Genomic DNA, 19,002 nt, shown 5'->3' with positions numbered 1-19,002 from the left:
CCAGGCTCAGGTAATTCTTTCCAAATCCAGGGCTCTGAGTCCAATGTCCTGTGTCCCCGACAGCCCTGCTCTCAGGCTCGCTGGGCCGCGCGCTTGCCCCGCCCTGCGTCTGCGCTGCAGCGTGTGGGCTATCACTCGGATGTGGGGCCAGCGGCGCTCAAGGCCACCCGGGGCCAGAGGCAGCTGTCACTGTCGCCCTGACCTGCTTGTCCTTCTTGCAGGCCCCGGGCTGGTTTCCAAGGAGACGCTCTGGCTGCCCAGCCCCACCCTGTCCTCAGTGTCCCAAGTCAGGCCTCCCGAGACCCCACATAAAATCGGGGTCAAGCCCTCGCCGGTGTGGCTCAGTGGGTAGAGCATCGGCCATGGACTGAAGGATCCCGGGTTTGATTCCGGTCAAGAGCACGAACCTTGATTGCGGGCTCCATCCCCAGCCCCTGCTGAGGTGCATGCGGGAGGCAACCAATCGATGTGTGTCTCTCACACGATGTTTCTCTGTCTCTGCCTCTCCCTTCCACTCTCTAAAAATCGGTGGGAAAAAATACCCTCGGATGCATATTAACAAAACAACAACCAAAGCCTGGGCCACCCCGAACCTGGCTGTTGTGAGCATGTGCCCGCATGTGCCCGCTTGTGTCCGCATGTGTCCGCGTATGTCCGTGTGCGCCCTCACCCCCGCCTGCCTGCTCAGCTGCACCGTCTCCTGCAGACCGTCCCGCAGCCTCTCCTCTGGCTGAGCCCACGGCAGGGCCTGCTGCTGCTTTGGCCCAGGTCTGGCCCCAGGCTGCTCCCAGGCAGGGCTGCTGGCTGCCACCAGGAGGGACGCCAGTGCATCCCTGCCCCTCAGCCCGAATCCCCACGGGCTGCCCACTCGGGGCCTTGCCCTCGGTGAGCGCCTTCCCTGACGGCCCTGCCGTAAGACACCTGCCCCCCTCTGGGTCAGGAAGTCTGACACCGGGGAGGGAGGTCGCTCTTTTGTTCCGTCGTGGGAACATTCTCCCCAACTCCCAGGCCACGAGCTTTCTCCACAGATGGCACCCACAAAATGGGGCCCCCCTGATCTGTGACCGGTTCAGGGAGGGACACGGCTCTGGAGGTGGCTGCCGAGTTAGGGTCTGGCTCCACCACTTACTCGTGGTGTGATCTTGGGCAAACATTTCCCTTCTCTGGGCCCAAGTTTTCTCATCTGAAAAATGAAGGTAACGGTAGGGTTGTTGTACAGATAGAACCATGGGCATGGTTCAGCACGAGTAAGTGCTCAGTGAGCATCAGCAGTGGCATTAATGGGACCTCTGGCGGAGTGAGTGGAAAAGAGAAGCTTGTTGTTGTGTTTTTACTGGTTCTGCTGGAGCTGCTGGGGGATGTTGCCATCACCAGCGAATCCAGCACAGAGGGAAGCCGTGCCCGGAGATGGGGCAGGAAGGCCTTAATCCTGATGATGTCACGTGAGTGCCGGGATCCAGCTGCTCCTGCAGACCTGCCCCTGGACTATTTAGGCACACAGCCAATCAAGTCTTTGCGTTTTCTTCCTCTTTTGCTTAAGTCAGTCAGAGTTGGGTTTCTGTCATTTGTAACAAAAAGAGTTTTAATGGGTATCCATCCGTCCGTCCATCCATCCATCCATCCATCCATCCGTCCACAAGTGCTAGCTGTATGGACTTGGACACATCCCTTCCTCTCTAAGGACCTGTAAAATGGGAGTTTCACCACCTCCCTATGGGGTGGTTTCAAGGGTTAATGGGCAACCCATGTGGAGTGCTGTGCTCGGTAATAAGGGCCGAGGAGGGGCTCAGTAGATTTCTTTCACCCCATCTTTTCTGTCTAAGCCTGCCCGCCCTGCAGAGGTGTGCCTGGAACGCCAAGGAGGACCACGCCCCCCACCCCTGCCCAGGAGCCCTTCACGCAGCAGAATCCCATTGGTTCAGCCTTTATTGTTTCTCCAGCATTTTCCAGAAGGATGGTGTCACTTGAGGGCCGAAGGAGGACAGGGGGAGTAAAAAATAACATAAACAAACTGAGCAGAAACGGAGGAGGGCAGCGGGAGGGGCTGAGGTTGGGGGTCGGGGGTAGAGAGGGGGGGCAGCCAGAGCCTCTTAACTTTCAGCCACCAGAGTGGAGAATTCTGCAAAAGAAAACGACAAAGAGTGAGTCAGCGGTGGGCCGTCAGGACAGACCGGCCACGGCCCGACCGCTGGGCCCCCTGCACAGGCCTTTCTTGGGTCTCGCATCTGCTGCCGAAGTCCCGGCATGATGGGATGACGAGCGTGGGAATGAAGGAAGGAAGGGAGGAAGGTGGGAAATGGCGAGCCTACTGTCTCTGTTGCTTCATGATGCCATGCAGCCGGCAAATTATGAATAAAGACAATAATCATAGCAATGGTGATTTTCTGAATGATTATCACATGCCAGCCACTCTTTTGAGCACTTCATATACAATATCTCATTCGACTCCGACACTAGTCCTGTGATGTGCATTTTCTCATTATTCCCATTCAACAGATGAGGGAGCCCAGGCTCTGAGCCCAGCCATTTTGACACAGAAGAAGCAGAGCCAGGCTTCAGGCCCAGGTCTGTGTGCCCTCGACGCAGCCCTTTCTTGGCCACTCATCTAGTTGGTCCCCACCTGCCCATCAAGGTCCAGACTCCGAGGCCCTGGCCTTGGAATTTCTGACTGAGGAGGCCTGGGGGAAAGGGCAAGTTATTGTACTTGTTAGAAGGTGATGCTGGTGAGCAGCCAGATTCCAGAACCTCTGTGTGCTCTTCTTCCTCAGGAGGGACCCTGAGCGCGGGACAGGGCGCAGCTCAGAGGAGTGAGCACAGGTGCTCAGAATAAGCTGAGCCCGGTCTCCCACAGCGCCTCACTTAACATCACAAGCCCTCAGGAGATGGGGGGAGGAGCACCCCCATTTTACAGAAGGAAAAACTGAGGCCCAGAGAGGAGAAGTGACTTTGCAGGTGAGGGGAGGCCCAGGGGAGATATGGTCCCTGCCCCACGGGAGCTTCTGGTCTAGTCGGGAGGAAGACAACGTCTGGCAGAAAGTGCTCCAAGCTGCTGGCCTTTCTCTGAGTCTCAAACCCACTGAGGGTGTGGTCACCTCAGGACCTTTGCACCTGCTGCTCACCCACCTGGTGCACTCTCCGGACCTCCTCAGGGCTGGCTCCCTCCCACTCACCTGGTCTCCTCCCACACACCTCTCCTCAAGGGGCCTTCTCTGGCCACTCCGGTGAAAGCAGCAATGCCCTTAGCTAGCACCACTTTTTATTCTATCCACAGCACTTACACTCTCAAAGGACTGAGTATTTCTTGCACATTCCTTTGTTGCCTGCCTCCCCGACTGGAACATGATGCTTCAGAGCCCCCTGGGGTCTTGCTCACTGCTCATCCCACCCCTGGCTCTGTGCCTGACACTGAGGGGCCACGTGTGGTTGTGAAAGGCTGAGAGGCACGGGGACTTCACCGCCACAGGGGGACGAGGGCCATCTATCTTTGCAGCAGCAAAACCTTCAGAGGGACGGTGGCTTTGATAGAGTCCTGTAAGCAGATGCAGGATCCCACGGGGAAAAGCAGGTGGAGGGGATCGTAGGTGGGGCTCAGACGGAGGAAACCACGGGGTACATTTGGGAACAATCCAGTAGCTGGCCTGGGCTGCAATCTGGCTCTGTCGCTTATGGGCGGTGTGACCTGGTCTCTAGCCTCGTCGTCATCGTCCCCTCGGAGGAGTGAGGAGAGACGGGTGGTGCTCAGGGGGTCCTCGGCTCCTCCCTGAGCCCCTCTGCCCTGTGTTCCACGTCCTTGCAGGTGTGGGGCCCTTGCTGTGGTGGTCAAAGGGGGTGCTGAGACCTGTAATTGACACTAGAGGTCCGATGCACAAAATTCATGCAAGGGGCTCAGCCCTTGCAGCCCCGGCTTCGTCAGGAAGGACGTCCGGAAGGTCGTTCGGCTTCCGGTCTAATTAGCATATTACGCTTTCATTATTAGAGATAAGGGGGCCCAGGGAGTCTCTTCTCTGTGTCTTTTCTCTCCAGGAGACAAGAGAACCGGGAGTTTGCCACCCCCACCTACACATCCATGTGGCTCTGAGATGCCATGTCCCCGGCCGGCCGGAGACTGAGGCCCCAGGTAAGTCCCCGTCGCCTCATGAAAGTGCAGTGTCCTGAGTGGGGACGCATGGGTGGGGTGAAGAGCTAGGGGGGGCCTGCGAGCTAGGAAGTGGACTCTCTGGGCGAAGGACCCCCCATTTGTCATTGTCACTGGAGGGAGGGCCAGGGACAATTCCTTGTGAGAGACAATGGAAAACGGGATGGCAGGTGGTGTCAGAGAGGCAGAACGAAATCTCTGGGGCTCCCTCGAGGTTTGTCCTGCCCTCGGACTCTGGACCAAGCACGTGTGACTCCTTCCTTCTCACCCTGATCCATGGTTACGTCAAAGGCTGGCGCGGAGGGCCTGGGTGAGGGCACGGAACTGTCCTATGTTTGCAGCTCTCTGTAAGCTGGAGGAATTTCCAGATCAAAAGGGGGAAAACAAAAGCCAACCAGACCAGCAGGTGCTGTCGTCATGGAAATGACCTGGCCCTGACCCTGCCAGGAGGAAGGACCTGGGCTCCTCCCCTTTCCGGGGTCTGACCTGGGAAGTGGACCCACCTCCTGTCCCAGGCTGTCCCCGAAGACAGGATGGGAAAGGCAGGTGGCTGGAGGGTGCCCTGAGTATTGCCTCAGTTGGGAGAGTGGGAGGGTCCTCCAGCCGGTCCTGAGACACCCCAGGGCCGTGGGCCGGACAGTACAGCGCGTGGCAGAGACAGAACCCAAACACCAAACACTGACAACCCCCCCACGGGCCTGTGACCCTACAGGAGGCTCTTTGGAGATGTCTTTTATCGCTAGTACTTCGATTGACATTGTCCATTTGTATAGAATTTTAAAATTCTTATTTACTTAATGCCGACATGGGGAGCATTTTGTATGTGTTATCTTATGACATTCTCACCATGTCCCATGGAGAGATGCTTTTGTCTGCATTTTACAGATGGGGAAACTGAGGCCCGGGGGTGAAGTAGCTCGACTGAGGTCACATATGAACTTGATTCGGGCTGCGCTCTTGGGCTTCCTTCTTTACCCCGGAGGCGCTGACCTGGAGTGACACACGAGCCGCTCAGATGCTCTCGCCCCGCCCCCGCCCCCGTGATTCTGTCCTATCAGCCCTTTTCTATTTACCTCTTGGTACTTAGCACTTTCTGGAATGATCTTATTTATGTACTTACTTATTTTTACTGGTCTCCCCCTACTAGAATGTCAATTCCAGACTCCAGGGAGCCCTTCTTGTTCAGCACCCTCCTAGCAATAGAACAGACGTGGCGCACGGCAGGTGCTGATACATGGATGCCAAATGGATGGGCTGATGGAGAGAGGGAGGGATGGAGGGATAGAAAGATGGAGGGAGAGAGGAAAGGAAGGATAGAGAGATGGAGGGAGGGATGGAGGGCAAGATGGAAGGAGGGATGGAGGGAGGGATGGAGGAAGGGAAGAAGGGAGAGATGGAGGGAGGGAAGGATGGAGAGATGGCTCCTTAGGGGTCAACAAGTACTGACTTCATGTAATTCTCACGCCAGCCCAGGAGGTGAGTGGGTGACCCCATTTTGCAGATGGGCAAGGGAGGTCTGAAGAGGCGAAGGGTCTGGGTCATGAGGGAAGAGGCAGAGGCAGGACTTGGCCTGTGATGTCAGGAACATCCCGACATGAGTGTGGGAGGCCGTGCCCAATGGAGCCAGCGTCCCAGATGGGGTGGGAGCATGAACTCTCTCAGGCTCCGACCTGCCACTCAACCTGGAAAACGGGCCCAGCCAGTGTGTCCTGTCCGTGGGCCCTGAGCTGCACTGTCCGCGACACCAGCTCACGGAGAGACGGCCAAGAGGGGGACTGTCCTGACCGCTTCCGACGGCACTGGCCTCTCTGACCCTCACCTAGAAATGACGGGCTCTTGGCTGCGCATCAGTAAAGGCCCCTCCATGGCCTTCGCCTGACGGCACTCGCGGTCCGAGAGGAGGGGGCCCCAGAACCCCGGCCACGGGGCTCTCCGGCGGTGGGAGGTCAGGTGTTTTGGAGTCTGACTATGGGTGCTATTCTGGACCCTTGGGGTGTTTAGGAGCCTCTGAGAAAACACCCTGAACACACACCCACCTGGGATCCACCCCAAAGCAGCCAGGACATCGCATGGGGACCCCCTGGCTCTCTGTGGAGAGCACCAATCTCTGTGTCCTCCCCGCACAGGTGAAGGCACTTTGCAGGCAAAAGGAGGGCGGGGTCACCTCTTCTGCTCCGTTTGCATCTCCCTCAGGGCAGAGCTCAGGAAGCAGCCAGTTAAGGGCAGCTCCTGTCAGAAAAGGTCTCCTCTACACGGGGCACGTCCCTCAGAGCAAAACACATGGCAAGACCCTGAGGGTCTCGGTCAACCGACTTGGCAGTGACCCTGGGATGGGGAGCAGCGTCAGAGCAAGGAGGTCCGGCCTGGCTCTGCCACCACTCATGCGTCCCTCAGAGCAAAACACATGGCAAGACCCTGAGGGTCTCGGTCACCCGACTTGGCAGTGACCCTGGGATGGGGAGCAGCGTCAGAGCAAGGAGGTCCGGCCTGGCCCTGCCACCACTCATGTCCCTGGACAGGCCCCTCCCCTTCCAGGTCTTGGTTCTCTGATCCGAGCACTGCCGGCTCCAGACGACACCTTTCCACCCATCCCCCGCTTGGAGCAGGGGAACTAGGAGTCACTCCCAGTCCCCACTTCCTGTTTCCATGACCTTGGACCAGACACTTCCCGTCACTGTGCCTTTGCCCCCCGCCTGTGGAATGGTGCTCCTGGGGTTGCCAGAGGAACCAGCAGTGAAGCCCTCGCCACAGGCCTGCTCCCCCCAGATGCTCTCGCCCCGCCCCCGCCCCCGTGATTCTGTCCTATCAGCCCTTTTCTATTTACCTCTTGGTACTTAGCACTTTCTGGAATGATCTTATTTATGTACTTACTTATTTTTACTGGTCTCCCCCTACTAGAATGTCAATTCCAGACTCCAGGGAGCCCTTCTTGTTCAGCACCCTCCTAGCAATAGAACAGACGTGGCGCACGGCAGGCGCTGATACATGGATGCCAAATGGATGGGCTGATGGAGAGAGGGAGGGATGGAGGGATAGAAGGATGGAGGGAGAGAGGAAAGGAAGGATAGAGAGATGGAGGGAGGGATGGAGGGCAAGATGGAAGGAGGGATGGAGGGAGGGATGGAGGAAGGGAAGAAGGGAGAGATGGAGGGAGGGAAGGATGGAGAGATGGCTCCTTAGGGGTCAACAAGTACTGACTTCATGTAATTCTCACGCCAGCCCAGGAGCTGAGTGGGTGACCCCATTTTGCAGATGGGCAAGGGAGGTCTGAAGAGGCGAAGGGTCTGGGTCATGAGGGAAGAGGCAGAGGCAGGACTTGGCCTGTGATGTCAGGAACATCCCGACATGAGTGTGGGAGGCCGTACCCAATGGAGCCAGCGTCCCAGATGGGGTGGGAGCATGAACTCTCTCAGGCTCCGACCTGCCACTCAACCTGGAAAACGGGCCCAGCCAGTGTGTCCTGTCCGTGGGCCCTGAGCTGCACTGTCCGCGACACCAGCTCACGGAGAGACGGCCAAGAGGGGGACTGTCCTGACCGCTTCCGACGGCACTGGCCTCTCTGACCCTCACCTAGAAATGACGGGCTCTTGGCTGCGCATCAGTAAAGGCCCCTCCATGGCCTTCGCCTGACGGCACTCGCGGTCCGAGAGGAGGGGGCCCCAGAACCCCGGCCACGGGGCTCTCCGGCGGTGGGAGGTCAGGTGTTTTGGAGTCTGACTATTGGTGCTATTCTGGACCCTTGGGGTGTTTAGGAGCCTCTGAGAAAACACCCTGAACACACACCCACCTGGGATCCACCCCAAAGCAGCCAGGACATCGCATGGGGACCCCCTGGCTCTCTGTGGAGAGCACCAATCTCTGTGTCCTCCCCGCACAGGTGAAGGCACTTTGCAGGCAAAAGGAGGGCGGGGTCACCTCTTCTGCTCCGTTTGCATCTCCCTCAGGGCAGAGCTCAGGAAGCAGCCAGTTAAGGGCAGCTCCTGTCAGAAAAGGTCTCCTCTACACGGGGCACGTCCCTCAGAGCAAAACACATGGCAAGACCCTGAGGGTCTCGGTCAACCGACTTGGCAGTGACCCTGGGATGGGGAGCAGCGTCAGAGCAAGGAGGTCCGGCCTGGCTCTGCCACCACTCATGTCCCTGGACAGGCCCCTCCCCTTCCAGGTCTTGATTCTCTGATCTGTGCACTGAGGGGTCCAGACGACACCTTTCCACCCACCCCCCACGTTTGGAGCAGGGGAACGAGGAGTCACTCCCAGTCCCCACTTCCTGTTTCCATGACCTTGGACCAGACACTTCCCGTCACTGTGCCTTTGCCCCCCGCCTGTGGAATGGTGCTCCTGGGGTTGCCAGAGGAACCAGCAGTGAAGCCCTCGCCACAGGCCTGCTCCCCGGCCAGCGCCCAGCACTGGGTTGCACGTGTTATCAAGGTGCTTCTACAGCTCCAGCCCCCTCAGAACCAAGCCTATGAGTGCCTGGCTGGTGCCTGGCACGGACTCTGCCAACGGTCATCATCTTTGTTTCTCGGCCTTGTTGCTGTCCCCGCCATTTCTGTCCCTGCCCGGCACCTGCAGACAACCTTCCAGCAACCCTGGAGGTGGGTCTGAATCCTGTCCTATCACTTCCTGGCTACGTGGCCTTAGATCACTACTTTCCTCGCCGAGCCTCAGTTTTCTCATCTGTAAAGTGGGTATGACAATGCCTATTTGCACGGCTATTGGGAAAACCAGCTGAGCAAGTCCAGAAAGAGCCTGGCACAGAGAACATGCTCTGTATGTGTCATCCCACCTCCCTGGGATCTCTCAGCACAAGTGACACAGGTTGGAGCTTTGAAATTGTCACAGCATTAAGCACATGAATCCCGAAACGACGACCAGGAAGATGTAAACTGACAGAGGGCGCGGGAAGCCTAAAGAGCAAGCAGCAGAGAAGTTTCTGACACCATCTATCTCATCAGAGTTAGGATCCCACCTCCAGCGTGCCCATCCTTGGAAACCCAGTCTCTGACCCTCAGTTTCCACATCTGTAAAATGGGGGTGCTGAGAGGATCTCTTTGTAGGGCTGTGGTGAGGGCTGCATGAGACAATGGATGAGAAGTGCCTCAGACAGCGAGGCCTGGCGCAGACAGAGAGAGCACAGTGACATCACCCTATGGGTCAGGGAGTGTTTCCTCCCATCAGAATGTAAGGGCAGCCCTCCCTTTGCATGGAGGCCTCAGCCCAGACCCCTGGGGCCAACTCACTGGGTTCTTCATCCTCCAATCACGAGATGGGAGGGGCCGTGGGGGAGGGGAGCAGCAGACAGGGGCGGAGGATGAGAGAACTCAGTTCTTTCCCTGGGGAAACTGAAATTAGCCTAATTAGGTCTGTCCCAGTGCTGGGCACTGCGGGATTGGACAAATTTAGAAGTCATTGACAGGTGAGCCCGGCACACGCTGATAGCCCACAGCCCGGGTGAAACTGAGATGAACATTGAGTCAGCGTCTGGAAGGCTCCTTCCTCCCCTCTGTTGTGATGACCAGGACGGAGGCACCGACCTCCTGGTTTATCGCCTCGCCTCGAAATAGCTCCCGGGCTGGATTTCTTACGAATCGCTATTGCAAACAGGGATCGCTTTCCGAACCCAGGAGACCGGGCAGCAGGGTCACCCGGGGTCACACCCCACGGCCTGCAAGGAGCCTTCGTCCACAGTTCTGGGGGCCCAGCCACCCCCCTGCATGTCAGCTCATGTCGCCCTTGTCTGCTCTCTTATCCCCATTTTACTTACAGGGAAACTGAGGCTGAGAGGCACGTAGCCAGGAAGGGTCTGACTTAGGCTGGCTCAGGCCAGGGTGCGTCTCCTCCCAGAGGCTGGAGCCGACCGGCCAGGAGGTGGAGAGGGATCACCCACGAGGGCCGTCTCGCCTCCGCCCTCACTCCGGCTCCTGACGACAGGAGGGCGGTTATGTAAGGAGCAGCTTCGCTCCCTCGGCTAAGCGATCCGGTGCCGCGTGAGGCCGGCCGAGGGAGGTCCGCGGGAATGAAAGCAGCATCTGGCTAAGCACAGAACCATTTATAACTCCAGTGTCTCAGCTCAGCCCGACGGAGCGGGGAGGCAGGGCCAGAGTCAGAAGACCCGCGGCCATTCGACCAAGGATTTGCCCTGTGACACGGGCATGCAGCGTCCACGGGCCTCAGTTTCCACGTGTCTCAGTATAGATCACAGACCTTCCCGGACGAGGACCCCCTGAGATGGGATAAGGCGCTGTACACCGTGGGGCTTTGCCATGGGGACTGCGGGCTGGCGCTGAGGCACCATCCCGCTGGCGTGGAAACCCAATCCCAGAGGGGCCGGAGGCTGGAATTACAGGCCGGGGCGGGGGTTGGGGGGGGGCTCCTTCCATCCTTCTCACTTCCCTCCCGTCTTCGACTCGATTTCACGTCCTCTGAGGACTGTATTCCTCTGCTTCCAAAGGGTCCTCAGGTGGCTCACAAGAGCGAGCACTCACGTGAAGGAAGAAACGGGTCATTTCCAGGCCCCTCACTGATTACAGCTACCGCTTTGAGGTGGGCACGTTCATCCCCACGGGGGTTGTGGTTCCTGCCTGACTGTAGGTAGCTCAGCCCCGGCTTCCTCATCACGCCACCTCCCACATTAGAGCGTCTCCTTAAGGATAAAAGAGAACAGATTTTGCCAGAAGGAAGCAGAAAAGACGAATGCCTTGAGGCCCGTGGATGAAGCAGGCTGGGATGGGAAGGCGATAATTACATAATTACGACCACACTTTTTAGCAACAGCAGCAAAAAAACAAACCCACAGACTCTTGAGTGAAAGCTGGCCTGAAGCGTAGGAGACGGGATCGGGTTTCAGGATTGTGTGTGTGTGTGTGTGTGTGTGTGTGTGTGTATGGGGTGTGCACACCTTGTCTCCAGCATGGAGAGGAAGAGCGAGATATTTGGAGTCAGAGTGCCAACGTTTGAATAGCTCCGCCCTGATGCTGAACAGCCAAGTGATCCTGGGCAAGTCGCCCCACTTCCCGGAGCCTCAGTTTCCTTGTCTGGGGCAGCCGGCGTGGGGACTGCCGGAGCCGGAAGCGGGGAGGCCCGTGTGCAGTGCCCAGTGCACAGGAAGTGCCGCGCGGCTGTAACCACTGTCCCTGTCCCGTCCATGTGCAGGCACCGGGTGTGGAGAGACGGGTGGGGGACAAGGCCCGGGTGACAGGCAGGGTGGCAGCGGGCCCCAGCTGGGCCTGCGAGCCCCAATCCTGGCTCCGTGGCTGAGTGGCCCTGGGCATGTTTCTCTCAGTGCCTCAGTTTCCTCGTTTGTAAAACGGGAAGAGTAAGGGCACCTGTTTTCTCGGGCAGTGTGAGGCAGCGGTTCTCCAAGTGTGGTCCCCGGCTTATCAGCACCACGGGGACTTGGTAGAAATGCAAACTCGTGCCCTCCCAACCCCCAACCCCCAGACCTAAGGAACCAGAAGCTCCTGTGTTGAGAAACACGCTCTGGGCAACTCAGCCTCGGGGCTCACTCTGCTCAGGACAAGGGCTGGAGAAGGAAGCTGCCACTCAGTATCGCCTACTGTTTGTGCCCAGAATGGGCAGCTGCTGCTGGGTTTGGGGGCAGCGTCCACCTCTGCCTCAAGCCCCCTTCCCAGCGCTGCACTTGGGGGGCCTCCCAGAACCAGTCGGCCACGCCTACAAAAGTCCGAGGTTCCTGCAACGAGTGGAGCAGGGACGGGAATGCAAGGATGATGATGATCAGACCTTGGTCTTCCTGGTCTCTCCCTTCCGCCTGGCACCTGAAGAACACGGTAAACACCCCTCACCTTCAGAAGCGCAAACGGCGCTGGAGACGGAGGCAGCCCTGCGTGGAGGAGCCCCACACCTGCTGCACACCAGCCCCGGCCACGCGCGTCTCAGCACCACACAGACCTCGTCCTCACTGCAGCCCAGAGCAGGACACAGGCTCACTCACTCACTCACTCACTCAGCTACCTTCCCGCGTGCCCGCCCTTTTCTAGCACACGGAGCAAAACTGAGGTCTGCTCTCGTGGGTCTGATATGCCAGTGGGGGAGAGAGAAGCAAGCAATGCGTCACTGACTGTCACCTTAGGGGAGAAGCTCATTCAACTTGGAGTGAATGAATGAAGCAGGCAGCCCGGGCATGGGCTGGGCGTCCAGACAGACCTGAACTCAGATCTTGACCTTGTCATTGCCCAGGCACAGACATTTAGGCAAACTCAGCCTCCGGGAGCCTCAGTGTCTCCCTCTATAGATGGGATAGTAACAGTGTCCACCTCCAAGACCGCTGGGAAGCTCCAATGAGTAAACGCTCGCACTGTGCCCGGCACCCGGTCAGTGCTCCGTGACGGGGAAGGTGATTGTTGTCACTGTTCAAGGTGGCACAGCCGAGCTGAGGAGCCGGGGTGGGCCTCCTGGAGCAGTTTATTCCCGGGGACACCCTGAGCTGGAAGGGACCCCAGTGATTGGCAAGTGACTTGACTCCTGAGCTTAGTAAACAGGCACGTGAAGGTCAGAGGGATTCTGCGACGCCCCCAGTCCCGCCAGGAGGTGAAAGCATCCTCCAGCCTTTAGAATGAGCAGGAAGCCAAGCCGAGGGCCTGGAATAGAACCTCCTGGGGCAGCTGTGGCTCTGCCCCCGTCTGGCTGCCGGCTGGGCAACAGCACGCCCACCTCTCAGCACCTCCGGAAGGAGGGCTGTGTTTGGGGGCGGCCGTCGGGGTGGTCTGCTCTCAGGGCCTATTTCCTCTCTTGCCCTCCCCCCACCCCCCTGCTGTGTTCTGCCCTGACCCGCAGGCCTTCACCAGGTGGCCTGAGCGGCACTGTGCTGGCAGACAGACCTGGGTTTGAGCCTACTGTCACCTTGGGCACTGGAGCTGGTCTTTCTGTGTCTACACGTGTGTCCTCTGTCACCTCAAGGTCAAATGAGGTGACATTTGCACAGACCCCAGCTCGGGCTGGGCACACATTACACACCCGGGTAATACTTCTCCGGGCACATCCCACGCTGGGCAAATCAATCATATTGCCTCTTTCTAAACATGCCCTAGACTCCCTCCCTTAGTGGCTTTGCTGGGACCAGCGCCTTGCCTGGGCCTTCCTCCCCACCCTCCCAGCCTGGGGCGTTCCTACCCACAGCCTCCAGACCTGCCCATGTCTCTCCCTCTCCACAGAGCCGGTCTGGACCTCCGGCCTCTGCCTGGCATCCCCATTTGTTTGCGTGCACATACACAGGGCTGTGAGCACCGTGGGAATAGAATAGAAATGGTATCTCGGTGGTGTTTGCTGAGCACTTACTATGTGCTGGGTACTGCACTCAGCACTCCACACATCGGGTCATGGACGCCTCACAGAATCCCAGATGGGTCTGTATTATCGCATCCCGTTTAGAGATGAGGAAACTGGGGCTCAGGGTTCTGAGCTGCTGCTCAGGGGCACTCAGCCAGGGAATGGTGCCTCTGGGCGTTGGGCCTGATTCAACTGTACCTCCCCCACGTCCGGCACAGGGGTGCCCCTGGTAGCGTTTGTTGGAAGAGTTTAGTAAGCTCTTTAAGATCGGAGGGAGGGGAGGAGGGAGGGAGTCAAGGAAGCAGGCCAGGACCTGGCCTGGTTTCTCTTCTTCATTTAGGTTGCTGGTGAGCAGCCAGCCATGAAGACCCTGCCTAGGGCTCTGAGCCGTGGCACGTTGGCTGCAAATAAAAATGGGAGCAGGTCTGGAGGCCTGGGGTGGGTCACGGCGGGAGTCCAGGCTCGGGGGGAGCTATCTGATAAGTGGTTTGGTGAGGATGGGGGTGTGGGGGAGATGGGCCACTTACTGGAGTCACCGATTTCCCTCCAGCACCCTTCACTCGCCTCCTTTAACCGACCCCGCCTCCTTCCCAGCCACAAAAAAGGGCAGCTGTCATCACCAGGCTGGACAGCCGCTGCGTCTGACCTTGCTAGAGGTTCTCTATTCTCGTTTCTGACATAAAACTTTCATAAACTATACCCACGATCAGCATCCTTGTATCTTTCCCAGAGCAATTCCTGTCTATAGCCACTTAATTTCACAACGAGCCCAAGCAGGTCTTAGGCTAAAACTGTGCAAGTGGAACCTAAGTGTGGCCAAGGTCATGGCCAGTGAAGGGCAGAGAGGAAGCAGAGCATGGGGTGGGGAGCGGCCTTCAGACTCGGGCAGCAGATGTGCAGTACGTGCCCGCTTTGGGTCAGGTACTGGCTAGAGGCTGACACTGAGGCTAAAGGGTGAGGACCGTTAACAAACGCACTAGGCACTTGCTCTGCACCAGGCACCGTTCTAAACGCTTCGCACATTGACATCTAACCCTCGTGACAAACCTCGGGGAGGAGGACAGTCATCAGGCTCAGTTTAGAGAAGGGAAAACTGAGGCCCAGAGTGGTCACTGGAATTGCCCAAAGGCACGCAGCCGGGAAGTGGCGGAACTGGGATTTGACCCCAGACAGCCGGGGGCCAAGCTCCTACACACAGTTTTCACCTAGACCGGCAGGAAGGACGGTCATAGGTGCAGGGGCTGCACAGCGAGTCGGAAAGAGTTCTTCAGAGCTGGTTTGATTCCCTGCCCACCCCTATGTCCTGGCTCCGTGAATAGCCTAAGGCACCTCCAGCACAGCGTGCCCACCTCCAAAACGAAGACAACGTCCGAGGATGCTGTGACGCTAAGGAGGAGAGTGACGCGGATGTGATGCGGGATGTGCTCCGGGCACGGGGGTTAGGTCTGAGTGGAGAAGGACGTGAGAGGCTGGGCCGCCAGCCCCTCCCCTGCCCTGGAAGCAAAGCGTGAACAGCAAGGTACCCCGTCTCCTCACTCCCAGCCCGTCCTCGGCCGGCCGTTTTTCCTGGCTCGCCTACAATGCCGGAATGGTCTGTTTGGGTGGACAGACCTGAGACTTGAAGTTACAGGACACCTGACAAGATGTGGAGGAGGATAGCGGAGAAGGAATTTCCATCCCTGGAATCTGAGAACGTGAGAGCCGGCGGGTCGGTGGGGATCAGCTGGCCTCATCTCCTCGGGTTACAGATGGAGACGGAGGCCCAGAGAAGAAGAGAGACTCCCAAGGTCACACAGCCAGTGTGGACAGAGCCTGGACCAAAACCCAGGGAAAGGTGCAGGCCCAGTTCAGGGACAGTCCCACATGCTCCTGCCTGCCCTTCCCACAAGGTGGTGGTGGTGGTGGGGGGGAGAATCTGCTCCCTTAGGATTGTTCCAATCTGGAAGAAATACACCAGTTTTTCTTTGCCTGGTTACATGACAGACCTCAGCCCTAACAGACTGCCTTTCTCCTTCTGATCTTGGGAGTTGTGTGACTCCTCCTCTCCTTGCCTGTGACAGACATAGCTCCGGGCTTTTAGCATCCAAACATCCCAAGATCCCCATGTGCCGGGCCCCAGGCCGTGGCTACTCACCATCGATGCCGATCTTGCCATCCCCATCCTTGTCGCCCGCGGCCAGCAGCGTCTTGGTTTCGGTAGCAGACAGGTCTCTGGCATCTGCAGCGAAGCCCTTCAGGATGGATCTGGGAAGAAACGCCGGGGAGGGAGTCAGATCAAGGTCACCTTGCAGGAACCCTGCGGATGGTGGGCTGGCATCTGCGCAGGGGAAGGGGCAGCTGGGACAGGCAGCCAGCAGCGGGCATGCGTGTGGTTGTGCGGGGCCGGCAGCCGGGCTGTGCTGTGCCCTCCTGGGTGGGTGTGTGGGAAGGACAGGCTGTCCTCAGTGACGGGTCCACCTCGCTGTAGGCAGGGCACCTGCCCTTGGCTATTCGTTCAGTCAGTGCAACCAACACAAAGGTATCCTCTCTGTGCCCGGGCCATGCTGGGAACGGGCACAGAGAAACCCTGGGAAACCGCCTGAAAAGATGAGGAGGGGTCAACGGCCCTGAGAGAGACGGCCCGGTGTGATGGCTGTGGGGGCGGGAAGTAGACAGGTGGTCGAGGAGGCATCCATCACACCTGGGACGAAGGGAAGAGTCTGGAGAAGGTGATGCCGGGAGGCGGCTGGAAGCCAGTGTGTGTGTGTGTGTGTGTTTATGTGCACACGTGTGCACATACATCGGGCCTGGGAGATAGAAGAAGGCTCTAGAGCAGTGGTTCTCAACCTTCCTAATGCTGCGACCCTTTAATACGGTTCCTCATGTTGTGGTGGCCCCCAGCCATAAAATTATTTTCGTTGCTACTTCATAACTGTAATGTTGCTACTGTTATGAATCGTCATGTAAATTTCTGATAGGCAGGATGTATTTTCATTGTTACAAATTGAACATAATTAAAGCATAGTGATTCATCACAAAAACAATATGTAATTATATATGTGTTTTCTGATGGTCTTAGGCGACCACAGGTTGAGAACCGCTGCTCTAGACAGAGGGTAGCATTGTGGATGGTTTGGTGGGGATGAAGACTGGATGGGTGAGGAAGTCCTCACTCGAAAGGCTCCTCTCTCCCCTCCCTGCTTCTCTTTCTGACAAAATCAAGGCAGCCTATGCCAGAGAGTGACATGGGGCACAGTGGGGTCGCGGACCTGGGCCAGGGGGCCGGGGGGGCTGTGGTGGGAGGTTCCTGTGCTGGTGCCATCATGCACGTTCCTCATCATGACCTTCTCCTTCGCTTTGCTCCCTGGTCTCCTGAACCCCAACGCTGGTTCCGCCTCCCGGATTCACCCAGGCACTGCCCTGGCCGCCCTGGGCTCTGTGGGTAGCGGAGGTGCCTTTTAGACAAATGAAAATCGATGGAACACTCGGGCTGGCGCTCTCTGTCTTGCCTATGGTGTTAGGCGGAGAAAAACGGCCTCTGAATTGTGTTAAATTATTAAGTAGCATCAGCCCATTAGCAGGATTAAGCAGCTATCATTTAGGCTAGTTAGTCGCACTTTTCGCTGGGAAGATGGTTCTTCCGGAAGCAGCAGTGGTTGGACGTGGTTATTTCTGTGAAGGTGCAGACGGGAGGGCAAGAGTCCCAGCCCCCACTCCCTCTCCCAGCCCCCACTGCGCAGCCCCGCAGGCCTCAGTTTACCCCAGCTCGTCCTCCTCGATGAAGCCACTCTTGTCCTTGTCCAGGATCTGGAACACCTTCTTCACTTCATCCGCGCTCTTCTTCTTCAGCCCCACCATCTGGAAGAACTTTCTGTGGTCGAAGGAGTCGGCAGCTGCGGGGGTGGAGAGAGGGGTTAGAATGCCCACGGGCAAGGGCAGTAGGGAAGGGGGGAGGGGAGTGTCCCAGAATTTGTCACTGACTCCCTGTGGCCCTACTGGGGAAGAAAGGGGATCCACCTCCATGGGAGGGGGTGGGGGGCAGGCCAGGCAGGAGAGGGCGCTTTGCCCAAGGTCACAGAGGCAGAGGTGGGAGAGGGGAGCCTGCACCCAGACCTCCCCCACCCACCACTGGACCCTCCCTCCGCTGATGGTGGGGCCGCCTCCCTCCAAAGGCAGAGGGTGTCCAGAACGCCTTGAGTAGAGGAACTGCAGGATGGGGACCTGGTGTGTGTATTTTGGGGCGGGGGAACCGGCCGGTGGGGGAAGAGGCAAGCTTTTTCTTGGCCACAGATTGTGTTACCAGAAAACCCACACAGAGAGGAGAAATGTCTCTCAAGGTCACACCCTGGGTGGAGGAAGGGGAGGACCCAGAAATTCTGGTTTTGCTGCAGAAATCCGTTCTAGTGGGAGTTGGGGGGATGTTGGAAGGCTCCCCGGGAACTCCCAGTTAAGTTTCTATCTGGAGGGAGCAAGGCGGCTCCCGGAGAAGTGGGGGGCTGTCTCCGCGCCCTGGAGGGTGGCTTCCCCAGCTTCTTCCTGCCCAGGGAGGGGGGTCTGAGCGGAAAGGAAATGGGGTCCCCCTTCAGTGTTCTATGTCCAGAGCTCCTTTTGAAGAACCCCTGGGAAGGGGCACCGTATGAAGGGGGGTAACGTGTGTGTGTGTGTGTGGGTGTGGGGGGGGTGCTGTTAGGAGTCCTGTTCTCCCTTCACCCAGGGCTGACACTAGGGTGGGGGATCAAGACCCAGTCCTAACCCCATTGGTGCCTGCTGGGTGACCTTGGGGTTAGAACTGGGTCTTGGTTTCTGACCCTCTCCCAGCCTCAGTTTCCCCATCCGGGTGATGGGAGGGAGGCGGCCAGCCTGGAGTCCTGGGCTGCTCAGAAGCTTCCCTCTCCCTGGGCAGCCCCGGGAGCTGAAGTTGCAGCGCTGAGGATGCTCAGCCCGGCTGGGCAGGGCAGGGCAGAGCAGGGCGCCAGCTCCGGGAAGGTCACCTCACTCTGGGCCCCTGGAAAGGGCTCTGAGCCCTGGGGCGGGGGGTTTGGACAGCAGTGGGGCCAGCCCTTCCCCACTGCCCCTCGGGAAGAGCCCTGTTCACCATGGGGGCGAGGTAAGGGGTGGGCGAGAAGGCATGCCCGCCGCCTGCAGCCCCTCCTGCGCGCCTAAAGGGGAAGTCCCGGGCCAAGGACCCCGGTCTTCGACCTTGGTGGGGACTCCAGCCCTCCCAGCAGGGCCACCCAGCCTTTGGCAGCCCCAAGTTTCCGGTGGCCGGGGTAGGGCGCACGGCTCCCCCACCGACCCAAGTCCCGCCCGGACGACGCTCCCCCACCCTCCGCCCCCCGGCGCCCCCGACGGGATGCACGGATGGAGAGGGGCAGGGGCCGGGGTGGTGGGTGAGGGTAGAGGACTGGGGAGGGGGCAGGGGCGCGCTGCTCACCGGCAAAGGCCCCCAGGGCCTTCTTGATGTCCTCAACGCTGAGCAAGTCTGTCATCGACATCCTGCAACTGTTTGAGCGGGCAGAGCAAGTGCGAAAAGATTCAAAAGTGCTTTTCTCATCATTTCTGCTCATATGATCGGCGCTGCAGTGCTGCGCGCCGCGGGCCGG

The 19,002-nt window shown here is 58.5% G+C and overlaps 1 protein-coding gene across 2 annotated transcripts in view; it reads right to left on the bottom strand.

Annotated features, from left to right (window-relative positions):
* Positions 1-1,908: 1,908 nt before the first annotated feature.
* The window catches only part of PVALB (parvalbumin), a 19,149-nt gene continuing 2,055 nt past the window's right edge, over positions 1,909-19,002 (bottom strand). For both annotated transcript variants that reach the window (XM_006757430.2, XM_006757431.2), the window contains exons 2-5: positions 18,834-18,901; positions 17,160-17,292; positions 15,555-15,664; positions 1,909-2,119 (exon numbers count right to left, since the gene is read on the bottom strand). In XM_006757430.2, coding sequence (XP_006757493.2) covers positions 2,091-2,119; positions 15,555-15,664; positions 17,160-17,292; positions 18,834-18,894 — 333 coding nt within the window. In that variant the 5' untranslated portion in view covers positions 18,895-18,901 and the 3' untranslated portion in view covers positions 1,909-2,090. The remainder of the gene's footprint in view (positions 2,120-15,554; positions 15,665-17,159; positions 17,293-18,833; positions 18,902-19,002) is intronic.

The sequence above is a fragment of the Myotis davidii genome, unplaced genomic scaffold (assembly GCF_000327345.1).
Source record: "Myotis davidii unplaced genomic scaffold, ASM32734v1 scaffold514, whole genome shotgun sequence".
Lineage (NCBI taxonomy): Eukaryota > Metazoa > Chordata > Mammalia > Chiroptera > Vespertilionidae > Myotis > Myotis davidii.
This window is presented reverse-complemented; position numbering and strand designations above follow the sequence as displayed.